The following is a 13,912-nucleotide window of genomic DNA, read 5'->3' on the forward strand; positions in this document are numbered from 1 at the left end:
AACTGGTGCAGTGTTTGAGTTTTGAACCGGGTGGAGTCTATGTTGAAAGTGTCAAATTGCCCGATGCCCTCATACCCCTCAACTCTGGAAGGAAAAAAAAAGCTCCAAAGTAACCATAATAACTGAGGAAAACCAAGGGGTGGGTGGTGGTTTCTCATTTCATCTCATTTTCTGAACCACTTTATCCTCATTAGGGTCGAAAGGGGGTGCTGGAGCCTATCCCAGCTGACTTCGGGCCAGAGGCAGGGGACACCCTGAATCGGTGGCCAGCCGATAGCAGGGCACAAGGAGACGGATGCACACTCACACCCATTCCTATGGGCAATTTAGAGAGTCCAATCAGCTTACCATGTAGGTTTTTGGAATGTGGGAGGAAACCGGAGTACCCGGACAAAACCCAGGCAGGCCTGGGGAGAACATGCAAACTCCACACAGGTGGACGTGACCTGGATTTGAACTCAGGACCCCAGAGCTGTGAGGCCGACACGCTAACCACTCGCTCCACCGGGTCGCCCAAAGCGTGGTTGGTGGTTTGACAACAGAAATCGGAAATCTGATGAAATGGCAAAGATGCGTGAGAAGCATTGAGCTCACTCCTCATCAAGACTGCAGAGATGTCCTATAACACCATTTATAAATGAATGGTGAATTCTGGATACAAGAATAATTGTTTTTTAGTTTTTGCGATCTTGCCTTTTTGTCTCAATTGCAAATGGCTACATAATAGGGGGGTGTATTGCCTCATAACCGAATACGATTCGATCACGATCCGATCCCGATACAATTCTTTCTTTAATATCAACCAAAATGGACGTAAAAGTACATTCTTATCAATGAAACCTCATTCAGAGCTTAAGTAAACATGTTTTTGTTTAAACAACGTGACCTCCATTATAACATTTTCTCCGTTTATAGTGCAGACCTGCTTTAGTGTGAACCAGCTTTAGTCCAAACCTGTTTAGATGGATTTTGAATATGAAAAAAAACATCTTAAATGATATAATATGATACAGAGCGGCCAACCTCTATCGACTACAATTTCAGAAGTACCCTTGTCCCATTTCCGGAGTTTATCCGGAGTGAATGCGATTCACGCAAAATCGAAATGCGCTGATGTTGCACAAGACGAATCATTCGTCAGAACTTGTAACTCGGATGTGTCGGGGGGTGTAGTTTATTATAAAGATTCTCTCACTACGTTTGTCCAAACCGTGTACGTAGAGAGTTGAAATTTCTTATGGTGGCCAGAAAGGGCAGTAGGATCCTAATAGACGAGTGATTGAATTTCTTCACCTTCTCCAAGTGTGTAAACTCAATCTTTTATTTGTTTAAGCTGAAAGCAGATTTGATGTATGAATCTTTTTTTTAACATGATGTGCCCTAAACGAATCACGTGGCTGATTGGTCGTAAGGTAGGACGCCTTTCCACGTCATTTACAAACGTCATTTTGGGAAGAATTTCCGCCAGCGAACTTCCAGATGCTCCCCGGAGCACTTTTTTTTCTGTCGTGATGGGAGTTATAAAACATCCACCCATCCATAAATCACGCTTTATCTATTCTATAATCCTTATAAAGCGTGAATTATGGATGTATGTGTGGGTGTGTGTACCTGGAAACTCGCTGGGAGAAATTCTTCCGAAAATTACGTTTGTAAATGACGTGTAAAGGCGTCCTACCTTACAACTACATTGGGTCAGCGCGTCCAGCACCACCGTGTCTCGCCGAGTCTTTCCGTCACGACAGGAAACCTGCGTGGGTTTTCTCCAGGTACTGCGGATTCCTCCCACATTCGAAAGACCTGCCCGGTAGGCTGATTGGACACTCTAAATTGCCCAGAGGTATGAGTGTGAGGGTGAATGGTTGTTTGTCTCCTTGTGCCCTGCAAATGGCTGGCCACCAATTCAGGGTGTCCCCTGCCGGCCCCAAGTCAGCTGGGATAGACACCAGCACCCCCAAGACCCTAGTGAGGATGAAGCGGTTCAGAAAATGAGATGAGAAAAATGTATTTATCTGTTTAAGTATTGCTATTAAATCGCTTACACACTAACAGTAATAACTTCAAAATTCCTGTCAACTTATTTATTTTACCAAAACATAGCGGTCTGCCAGCGGGCTTCGCTACCACCAGTTTTTGCAAGTTATGTGGGGTTAACCCTGCAACAGAAAACTTGGAAATAAAATACAATCATTTGGTCTCATCATTAGGTATTAGATCAGCTAAGTGTCTTTTGTGTAAAGACTGACAAATCCACAATCATCAGTGCCCTCGGAAATTGCATCTGAAGAATCATGTAACAATTTTGCAGCATTCTGCACAAAGTGAGTGAATAATAAGAGGCTTTGTGGAACTCTAGTTCAGACAAAATTATTCCTAAACCTTTCCCCTAGTCAATCTTAGGCAGTTAGCCTCTTAGACTGTGCCACTGTAAAATAAATTATGTCAAAATTAAAGCCCAAAACTAAACTTATAGCCCCAAACAAAGTGCAAACATAAAACACAAGTAAAAAGTGGCCATGGTCTAGTTCGGTATGTGTGTGCACGGTGGATATGGATAGCGAATGAGGGAGAGGTTAAGGTTGGACTTTCACTGTTGTACCTGAGGGTCTGTCTCTCCCGTCAGTAACCTGTTGTTGGTTATATCTCTCTTGTCCATGCCTGCCGCCGTGCACCTTGCATTTACCAGCTGACACACACAACAGGCAAGAAGTCAGCATAGCATGTGTGAAAGATGAGAGTGGAAGAGAGATGGAAAAGGTCGATGCAAGAGGAGGAAGTATGTACGTAGTTACAGTTGTGGGAGAGAGGTGAAAAGACCTGACAGTCAGAAGGGTGGAGGAGCGATTATGATCCAGCCAAGCAGCAAAGTCACAATGCAGCTGTGTAAAATTCTTAAACTAAAGTTTCAAAAGGAGTAAACCACAAAAAGAACCACAAAGTCATAATAGGCATGTACCTATTCAAAAGCTTTGAGAACTTCTCAAAATGAAAAGAAAAAAAATCATAGTTTGTCTGATTATCATTATCATCGTCATCATCATGATCATCATCATCATCATCATTATTATAAGCCTTCAGTTTACAGGCTTTAATCTTTTGAGCCAGTGGTGGTAAACTCATCTATTCAGGGGGGAAATATTGTGGAGGGCCATTGTCTGGGCAACTATGACTACCACTATTAATCAACAACTAATTGAGTACTGTATTACAGATTTTGTTGTTGTTGTTCTTGCCTTGTAATCATTTTATATGTGTTGCTTGGGTCCAAAAGAAATTTTAAAAAGTGCCACTAAACAGGTAAAAGTTTGGTTGTTCTAAAATTAGAGACTATATTAATAATTTCAATTTATACGTCTAAGTTATGGAGCAAATATTGATGTTAAAAGTCATTCCTTTGTGTTTCAGGTCAAACCAAGTCTATGAAATATGGAGGGAAAACGAACAGAAATGCATTATAAAGTACATTAACCCCTGAAACCCAATCTTTTTGGTAAACAAAAGCAATTTTATAGGTTAATGCGATGAAACAAACTAGGAAATACCACTTAGACCTCGGAACAAAATATGTGTTTCAAGGTGACTATTTTTATGGCCTATTAATTGCTTGGACACATCGTTGACCTAAAAACTGTCCGAATCCTTCTGTGAAGCGCTTAATATCAAATGTTCTTTTATTTTTCATTTGATTTTGTTTTAATTCATTTTTAACAATCAGATACAAATGGGGGATAAAAGCAGTGAAGAATATTTTTGTATTGTTTTTATTTTGTAATCAAATTAGAAAAAAAACAGCAAATATTTTCTTTTCTTTTGTCAGTTATTTTTCATTTTTATTCTTTTATGTTTGTTTTAAAAAAACAAGAAAGGAACAAACACCAAATAATCTCAGATTTATGCATTTTGTTGTTTTGTAATTTAAAATGACACCAAATAATCTCAGATTTAAGTATTTTTTGTTTTGTAATTTAAAAAGACACCAAATAATCTCAGATTTATGTATTTTTTGTTTTGTAATTTAAAAAGACAAATCGGTTTAAAAAAAATCTGCTTTTGTATTTTAATTTTTTTTTAAATTACCTATACTTAAACTTAAAAAATATGTTCAATTAAAAAGGTGAAAACAGGAAATAACCAGTTTTTATATAAAGACATGAGATAATCTCTTGAAAAAATCTAAAAGGACACAAAATCTGATTTCTGCAGACCGCGAACTTTTGAGGACAACAGCAATTTTACCAAGCCTTGAGTTTGAGCCCTGCGAGCTAGGAAGTCACCTTGCTGTTCTGGAGTAGTCTTGTCAAATGCTCAAAACAATTACTGTTGAGGAAGATGGCTTGTAGAACTGGCCTGTCTGAACAAAGGAACATGTGCCTCATTGTATCTGTAAGGCAGTAAGTGACAAGGGAGGGGAGGTGATTAAGTGAATATTCAGCCAAATTAAGAATTGGAAAAATAAGTACACCCTTCATTACCCAGCATTTGCACTTGCAGAGCCACAAAACGGCTCTGCCAACGCGTACTCAGTGCTCGCTCTTTCGCTTGCTGCTGGTCTTGTTGTCGTGCAGCAAATACAGCTGCTGGGTCCGAGTTGAGCAATTTGAAGTAGTTATCCAACAGTGAAGCAATTTCCACTTGCCGCTGGTCCGAGCTAGCAGCCAGGAGGCACTGTACTACTACCCTCAAACAGCCCAAAGTCAGGCATGCTTTCCGATTAGAGGCCTCACTGTCCCAGTCCTCTCCTTCACCTAAGTAATAACTACCTATGGAGCAGTCCACCAAGACCCGTATCAAAACCTCCATGGTGGCTGGAGAGACTGCGAGCAGTGCGTTCCTCTGCCAGAAGGATAAGGAGAGAAAAAAATGAATTCAAGGATTTTAGATTTAGTTATTTGTTAAGCCTTTAAAATTTAAAATGCATCCTCTATGCTCAAACTGTTTTGCTCAAAGATTTACTTTTCAAGGAGCCAACTTTGCACGATCTACCCTTTTTTTCCAGCCCATGACAAAGGTCAGCAGTTATATATGCTGATGATATATCTGATGCCACCAGGACCCAACATAGTGTAGGCAGGTAGTCATCGTGCTTGGACTCGTGATGGCGCTGTTTCCCAGCTCAAGCCCCATATAAAATTTTACGACAAATCCAATCCTTGGATTAAATCTTTCGGTCATGCGATCTACCAATAGTACTTTAGCGATCGACTGTTAGCATGCGATCGACTGTTAGCATGCGATCGACGTATTGAGCACCCCTGCTCTATAGGGTTTAAGATAGCAGACTGACTTGGCCAGTATAAAAGCCTTTCACTTCATGATCCGGGCGGCCCGATGGCACGAGTGGTTAGCGCATCGGCCTCACAGCTCTGGGGTCCTGGGTTCAAATCCAGGTCACGTCCACCTGTGTGCAAATTGCATGTTCTCACCGGGCCTGCGTGGGTTTCCACCCGGTACTCCGGTTTACTCCCACATTCCAAAAACATGTATGATAGGCTGATTGGACACTCTAAATTGCCCCTAGGTATGGGTATGAGAGTGAGTGCTTGTCCGTCTCCTTGTGACCTGCGATTGGCTGGCCACCGATTCAGGGTGTCCCCCCCCCTCTGTCCCGGAGTCAGCTGGGATAGGCTCCAGCTCCCCCCGCAACCCAAACATCATCTCATTTTCAGAACCACTTTATCCTCACTAGGGTCACATGGGGTGCTGGAGCCTATCCCAGCTGACTTCGGGCCAGAGGCGGGGGACACCCTGAATTGGTGGCCAGCCGATCGCAGGGCACAAAGAGACAAACAACGATTCATGCTTACACTCATACCTATAGGCAATTGAGAGTGTCCAATCAGCCTACCATGAATGTCTTTGGAATGTGGGAGGAAACCGGAGTACCTGGAGAAAACCCACACAGGCCCAGGGAGAACAGGTAAACTCCACACAGGTGGACCGACCTGGATTTGAACCCAGGTCCCCTACTGTGAGGCCGACACGCTAACCACTTATCTGCCAGGCTGCCGCCTGCATAAACAGCTCATTTTTTTGTAATTGGAAAAACACAAATATATACAGTCAGACCCCTAGTTACGAAATTAATTGGTTCCAAAACTTTTTTCATAACTTGAAAATTTTGTAAGTAGAGCAGTACTGTATATGTAAATTCTCTAATTTGTTCCATGGTCCTCACAAAACTACCAACTAAACCAGGGGTGGGCAAACTGGTCCTCGGGTGCTGCTGTGGGTACAGGTTTTTGTTCCAAACGATCCAGCACAGAGTTTAATCAATGAGATTTCTGCAGAAAACAAGAAGCACCTGACTGCAATCCACTGATTGCACTTGTAGGACACCAGATTGGTGAAAAGGTGCCCTCTCTATGGGTTGGAATGAAAACCTGCACCCACTCCGGCCCATTGTGGAATAGTTTGTCAACCCCTGAACTAAACCCTTTAAAATTGGTCAGTATCCCAATTTTGTATGAAAGATGTAAGGAAACAGAATAATGAGAGAAAACTATAAGGAAATGATTTATTAATGTCTTAAAATGAATAAAGCATATGAAAATGTGCCCTGCGCCGCTGAAATATTTCCTTCCACGGCCGTTACAATGAGAGAATTAATACCCGTCTTTATCCGCCAGATGGAAGTAGGGGCCGTTCTACCAGGGACGAAAGCCATCCACTTTCTAGTACATTTTAGACTTTTACGTGTGCCCTGTGTGTGTGTGTGAAAATATGTGCCGCGTTGCATTTGTATGGTGTAATCGCTTAATAAGGGGAATTGCAATCATTAATAAGGGGAGCATTTAGCCGAGGTGGACAGGTATGTAAGAGAGAATATTGAAACTTGGATAGTGGTTGTTGTGACACAGCCAATTGAATTGAATTGAATGCTTTGTCATTATGAGATGGAATGAGAGCGATTAAATGAGAGCCCAATATAGGGTAACGAGGTTCTAAAGTGAGAATCAATGATCCGCGCCAAAATTTTCAAAATAAAATAACGGATAAGGAATTGCATTTGCCGTTTTTACTCGCATATAAGCTGCATTTGTCGGACAAAAAATGATGACTGAATCGAGGGCACGGCTTGTATGCGCATAAAAAGACAACATGCACAAAACATAGATGGTGGTGCTCACAGGTGCAGCGGCTCTTTGCTCTCCAGTTTGGTGCTTTGTTTCCTCAGTCTTATTGTTATTTACGAATATCTGCGGTAATGTTTTCTACAGTCGCCAGGATTGAATTACTCTCGGTAGGAGAGTGTGCACATACACAACGACTGGTGCTGCAACAGTAGGATCATTAACACTCACTGTTCTCCTGATTTAGAGCTCTTAGCAGTTCTGTGCAGGCCTTTCTATCTACCAAGGGAGCTAACGGTAGTCGATGTAATGGCTGTTTACATCCCACCGGATCCTAACGTTAGCAAGGCACTTAGCCTCCTGCTAGCGACTGTAAACAAACAGCAGCTTGACCACCCCGAGCATGTTTAAAGACTGTTCTGTCTAAGTTTATCCAGTATGTGAAGTGTCACACCAGAGGAGATACAACTTAGACCATGTTTATTCTATCATCAAACATGCTTATAGAGCCACACCCCTCCCTCACCTTGCTGGATCTGACCATCTCTGCCTGTCCCTTACCCCCTCATACTAACAAGGACACAAATAAAGAGAATAAAAACATGGCCTGAGGACGCCCTTTCTCAACTGCAGGACTGTTTTTCCCGCACCATTTGGGAACTTTTTGAACACCACAACCTCCAGGACTACACGGGCACTGTACTTTCCTATATCAAAAACTGTATGGACAATGTCACTGTTAATAAACATATCCGGGTTTTTACTAACCAAAAACCCTGGATGACCAGTGAGACACAGGCACTCATTAAATGCCATAACACCGCCTTCAGGTCAGGGGACAGGTTACAATACAGCGCTGCCAGAGCAGACCTGAAGAGAGGCATTTAAAAGACCAAGGCAGCATATACAAGGAAAATTGAGGAGCACTTCACAGAAAATAACCCAAAGAGGATGTGGCAGAGAATACAACACATTACCAATTACAATGACAATAAGAAGGTGTCTGTTAACAAGGGTGCCTCACTAGCAGAGAAAATGAACCGTTTCTTTTCCCGCTTTGAGACTGACAATTCGGTTTCAGTCTCAACACATCCACCACCTTGCAGCATTACAATGAAGCTTCAGGAACATGAAGTGAGACAGGTACTGCGGATTGTGAACACCAGGAAGGTTGCTGGCCCTGACAGAGTACCTGGGAAGGTGCTCAATCAAAGCCTGTGCTGACCAGCTGACTGGGGTTTTCACAAAGCAACCACTCCACTCCACTCCTGCCTGAAATCTGCCACCATTACCCCTGTCCCTAAAAAGCCAACCATTGACAGCCTGAATGATTACAGGCCTGTTGCACTTATGCCTGTGATCATGAAGTGCTTTGAAAAGTTGGTCGCCCGCCACATTAGGGATACACTCCCTCCCTCAGTTGACCGTCACCAGTTTGCTTATAGGTCCACTGAGGACACCATCGCCGTAGCTCTACACACAGCACTGAGCCACCTGGAGCACCAGGGGAACTATGTGAGGATGCTTTTCATTGACTATAGCTCAACCTTAAACACTATAATACCGGACATTCTGGCTGACAAACTCTCCCACTTTGGACTATCCTCTTCCATCTGCTGCTGGATTAAGAACTTCTTAACCAACCGTCCACAAACTGTTAGACTTGGTCCCCACCTCTCTTCCTCCATTACACTGAGCACAGGCTCCCCTCAAGGTTGTGTACTGAGTCCTCTTCTATACTCCCTGTACACATACGACTGTACACCGACTCTATTTCCATCATCAAATTTGCCGTGACACATTCAGCCATGCCTCCGCTGTTTTACACAAAGGATCAGCTGTTAGCGCTACGCAACACCTGGATGCCCCTGGACCTCCCCCCAGAGTTAAAGGGGAAGAGAAGAGGATGCAGAGCTGGACGAAAATGTCAGGAGAGAAAGCGACGCTTCAGACCCAGCGTCCGATCTATTATTATGGGGAACGTAAGAGCTCTCCCCAAAAAGATGGAAGAGCTAACAGCGCTTACCAAACTACAACGACAATATTGGAAAATCTGTATTATGTGCTTCATGGAGACCTGGCTGAATGAACTAACACCAGACTCTCTCGTGTCCTTGGATGGTTTTCAGCTGGTGAGGGCGGACAGAAATGCTGAGGAGAGCGGCAGGAAGAAAGGTGGGGGACTAGCTGTTTTTATTAATAGTAGATGGTGTAGCCCCGGGCATATTACGGTGAAGGAGCAACTTTGCACTCGAGATATCGAGCTAGTAGCTGTTAGCATCAGGCCATTTTACATCCCCCAGGAGTTGTCGCACGTTATCGTAATAACTGCGTATATACCTCCTTCCGCCGATGCGGCAGTCACTCGCGAGCTGCTTCAGGCAACTGTGTCGCGGCTGCAGACGTCACACCCCCAGTCTCTCCTTCTTAACTCCGGTGATTTTAACCATGCTTCCTTGGCTTCAACTCTCCCCACCTTCACTCAGCATGTGAAGTGCCACACCATGGAACAAAAAATTCTGGACCTTCTGTATGCCAACACAAAGGAGGCATACAGCTCAGTCCCCCTGCCCCCACTGGGCCGCTCAGACCACAACCTGGTCCATCTGTTCCCCACCTACATCCCTATGGTGAGGAAAATAAAACCTACCACGAGGATCATACAAAGATGGACCGAGGAGACCAGCATGGTACTGAGGGACTGTTTTGAGACCACTGACTGGGAGGTGCTGTGCAATTCACATGGGAAAGACATTGACAGCGTGACCCACTCCACTACAGATTATATCAACTTCTGTGTTGAGAACACTGTACCCTCCAAGAAGGTCCGTTGTTTCTCCAATGATGAGCCGTGGGTCACTAGGGATCTAAGGGCCCTCCTGAACAAGAAGAGGGCTTTTAGGTCTGGGGAGAAAGAGAGTCTGAAAATGGTCCAGAAGGAGCTGAAGAGAGAGATAAGGAAGGGAAAGACCATCTACAGGAGGAAGCTAGAGAACCAATTCCAGAGAGGCAACACCAAAGAGGTCTGGAGGAGCTTGAGGACCATTTCGGGCCATGGAGGCAACAGTGAGAGAGACCCGGAGTCCGGAGACAGGGAGTGGGCCAATGAACTGAATCAGTTCTTTAACAGATTCAGTTCTGCCCCCACTCCCCTGACTCCCCAGGCCAGAAGCAACTCTCCACCCTTTTTCTCCTCCTCTTCCTCACCCTCTTCCACCGATCTCTGCATTACTCTCGATCAGGTGATAAAACAGCTAAAGAAGATCGAGGCAAGGAAGGCTACCGGTCCAGACGGCCTCAGCTCCAGACTACTGAGAGAGTGTGCGGCTCAGCTTGGCAAAGTGGCCTCAGTCTGCAGAAGGTCCCCACCTTGTGGAAAACTTCCTGTGTGGTCCCAGTTCCAATGATTGCAAACCCCAGGGAGCCAAACCACTTCAGGCCGGTAGCATTAACCTCTCACCTGATAAGACTTTGGAGAGAATCATCCTTAATCACCTGGCACGGTGCTCTCTCCACTCTTCTTCCTCTACACATCAGACTTCAAACATAATACAGACACCTGCCACCTCCAGAAGTTCTCTGACGACACCGCTATTGTTGGACGAGTGATGGACGGGAACGACCTAGAGTACAGGGGTGTCATCACAGACAACCTTTGTTGACTAGTGTAGGCAAAACCACCTCTACATCAACACCATTAAGACAAAGGAAATGGTCATCGATTTTCGGAGGAATCCTCAACAGACCACTCAGGTGAACATCCAGGGTACAGACATTGAAATCGTGGAGAATGTTAAGTACCTGGGTGTCCTGGCCATACTGCATTACAGTGTGCAGAGCTGCCAACTACTCCGGAATTTCGGGAGTTTACCCGGAAATGCAAGGCAAACTCCGGATCCGGACAACCTCCATAAACTCCGAAAATCCAAAGAACTTGTCACTTAAATATTTTTGGAAGCAACCATTTCGGAAAAGTACCAAATTCACAATTAAATGCCTCGAAATTCACACCATCACTACATCTTGATTCAACTGCACTGTAAACTGGAAGAATTCGGTAACACAAGTCCACTGTGAATCAGTCACACGTTCTGACGAATGATTTATCTTGTGCGACTTCAGCGCATATCGATTTTTGCGTGAATCGCATTCAAACCGGATAAACTCCGGAAATGGGACAAGGGTAATCCTGAAATGGGGTCAACGGAGGTTGGCAGCTCTGAGTGTGGTACGCTGGAAGCACGGGAGCAGACAGAAAAGCCATGGAGAGAGTGATCAACACCGCCCAGAAGATCGGCGGCGGCTCTCTGCCCTCACTGGATGACATTGCCAGCCCTCGCTCCCTCAGCAGAGCCGGGAACATTGTTAGGGACCCTTACCACCCTGGTCACAATCTGTTCCAGCTGCTGCCCTCTGGCAGATGCAAAACATGGACAAATAGACTAAGGGACAGTTTTTTTTCCCAGAGCCATCAGGGCTCTGAACTTGCATTAGCACGACACACAATCCCTTCAGTGCAATAACAATGTCCAATATCTTAGAATTTACCTTGCCCGGACGTGACTTTTTATATTACTTATTTATGTTTTTACTGGGAAAACGCACTTTGTGGAGTAGCACCACCAATTACGTTATACACAGCTGTGTATAATGACAATAAAGGCTTTTTTATTTATTTTTTTATTTTGAAAAAGACGACATGCACGAAACTGCAAGGTGAAAAGACAGATCGCCATAACACCATAATGCCATGACGCCATAATGCAAGCCAATGTGGCCGATACGGTCATTTATTTCAAAATTGATAAAAGCTAAACAGATACAACGCTGAACAAAATTTATTTTGACGTCTATGAATGAAATTCAAGGAAAAAAACATCTTGCATAAAAGGTGAAAAAACTCACTTGTCCTTGCCACCGCTCGCTCATGACGTCACCAGCCCACCACAGTTATAAACGTGCTCTGACTGGCCAGACGTGAGTAGCCTTGATAGATGTGCTCGTTTACCATGTCAGCACATCCCAATAGTTGTTTTGGCTGATCGAAGGTGTTGCGGTCGATAATGTGTAATGTGTATCCCATGCTATTATTGCACCTAGAGACTTGGTCTATAATCCTTTTAAAGCGTGATTTGTGGATGGATGGATGGATGGATATGTTAAGATTCTCACGTTTGTCCAAACCATGAATCGTAGATAGTTGGAATTTTTTATGGTGGTTAGAAACGGCTGTCAGAATTTCTTCCCCTTCTCAAAGTGTGTAAACTCAAGCTTTGTATTTTTTAAAGCTGAAAAGAGTTGATGTATGGATCGTTGTTTTTACATGCTGTGGCTGATTGGTCGACGTGTTTCCAGGTGCGGGAAAACTGTTTTCTTTCCATGTTGACGACGCCTTATGGTAGATATGTTCATGCTCTCATGTGTGCTTCACGTATAGCCTTGATTGGCCCTGATTTGTTTGAATTGCGTGGTATAGCTGCCTTTGGGCCTCTTGTGCTTTGTAAACCAGGCATGGATGCAGTTATGGGTGCGAGTTGATGGTCGTAGTTAACACAATCAAATGATTGTAAAGGTCCATTTAAAGTTTTGCTGCTGCTTGGTTGATTTGGGTAATTTGTGTTGGTGGTTATTGTTTCCAATGAAGTTGGGCTGAATGTGTGGATGCTGTTGTCTTGGTTTTTGGTAAGTAAACTTCATTTTAACCTTAGCTCTCTCCAGAATATTCATGTTTTCTTTCACTTTTCAGGATGTCCATGAAAGAGAATTCTATTTCTACATATTCCTCAAACTGATATTGTGTGCTACTTTGTTTTGGTATCCTACTGATGCTTTGGCTTGATTGAATTGAACTGCTGAATTGCTTCTTATATCATATCTGTACATTTTGCAAAATTGATTTGAAGTGCTGAACCTCTTCTGTATCATAGCTGTACATAATTGTATACAAATGTTTGCCATGCTATGCGTGTAACTAAAATTTTCATTTCTCATCTAACCAATTTTTCAAAAGAGATTTTTTTATAGCGCAACAACTGTCTTTTGGTTCTAAACAAGCAGTTGGGACCGGCAAAGCAACTTGTGACCACGTGCAGGCAAACCCTCCCTTTCGGAACACATTAATGAAATAATTGTACATTTCTAATTATGAAACAAAACAAAATTCCACTTTGATTGTTTTTCTTTTTATTTCTTGTTCGAAAGTGACAGCTATTGCAGTAATATGAACCATCGAAAAAAAAATAGATATTTCGACATTAGAAACAATTTAACTGCCAAAACATCTTAAAATTCTGGTAAGAAAATTGTCATTTCTGTCATTAAAAAGCATCTGGTTCTCATCAAGATAGACTTATATTTTTTTTCAAAATGAATACAGACGTTCCCCTACTTACGAACGAGTTAGGTTCCGAGCGATTGTTCATAAGTTAAATTTGTTCGTAAGTTGATTCAGTGCTATATTTTGTATTATAATATATGTTTAAGGCCTATATAAGTATATTGAAGGTTTATATAAGTGCATTTGTATGTTTAAGGCTTGTATAAGTAACCTGCATTGGTTTGTACTAAAAAAACCTTTAACGAACGATTCAAGTTGTATGCCCGTGCAACGCTCACCATTTTCTCACCCGCATCAAGCTTCTTTATTATTGCCACTTTCGTTTCAAATGAAATGGCTTTCCTCTTCCTTGCACTACCACCCTCACTAGAAGCCTTTTGCTTTTCACCAACCATATTGAATAATGGATGCACGAGATATTTAATGATAAAAATGTTCTTTGCGCACTGGAGATACGTTCACGCACTTACGCACTGCAACGAACTGGGCAGAGGAAGGTGGATGC

At 43.2% G+C, this 13,912-nt stretch overlaps 1 protein-coding gene across 8 annotated transcripts in view; it reads right to left on the reverse strand.

Moving 5' to 3' along the window:
* Window positions 1-13,912, reverse strand: part of nbeal1 (neurobeachin-like 1) — a 160,902-nt gene that overhangs the window by 129,017 nt on the left and 17,973 nt on the right. For 6 of the 8 annotated variants that reach the window (XR_013304942.1, XM_077617428.1, XM_077616606.1 and 3 more), the window contains 3 exons: window positions 4,473-4,833; window positions 4,275-4,381; window positions 2,600-2,686 (listed from right to left, as the gene is read on the reverse strand). The exons of 1 other annotated variant lie outside the window; for it this stretch is intronic. Coding sequence is in view for 6 of the 7 variants with exons in the window: in XM_077617428.1 (XP_077473554.1) it covers window positions 2,600-2,686; window positions 4,275-4,381; window positions 4,473-4,833 (555 nt within the window). In the remaining variant the exon portion in view is untranslated. The remainder of the gene's footprint in view (window positions 1-2,599; window positions 2,687-4,274; window positions 4,382-4,472; window positions 4,834-13,912) is intronic. One more of the 8 variants, XM_077617958.1, reaches the window with a different exon arrangement.

The sequence above is a fragment of the Stigmatopora argus genome, chromosome 1, assembly GCF_051989625.1.
Source record: "Stigmatopora argus isolate UIUO_Sarg chromosome 1, RoL_Sarg_1.0, whole genome shotgun sequence".
Lineage (NCBI taxonomy): Eukaryota > Metazoa > Chordata > Actinopteri > Syngnathiformes > Syngnathidae > Stigmatopora > Stigmatopora argus.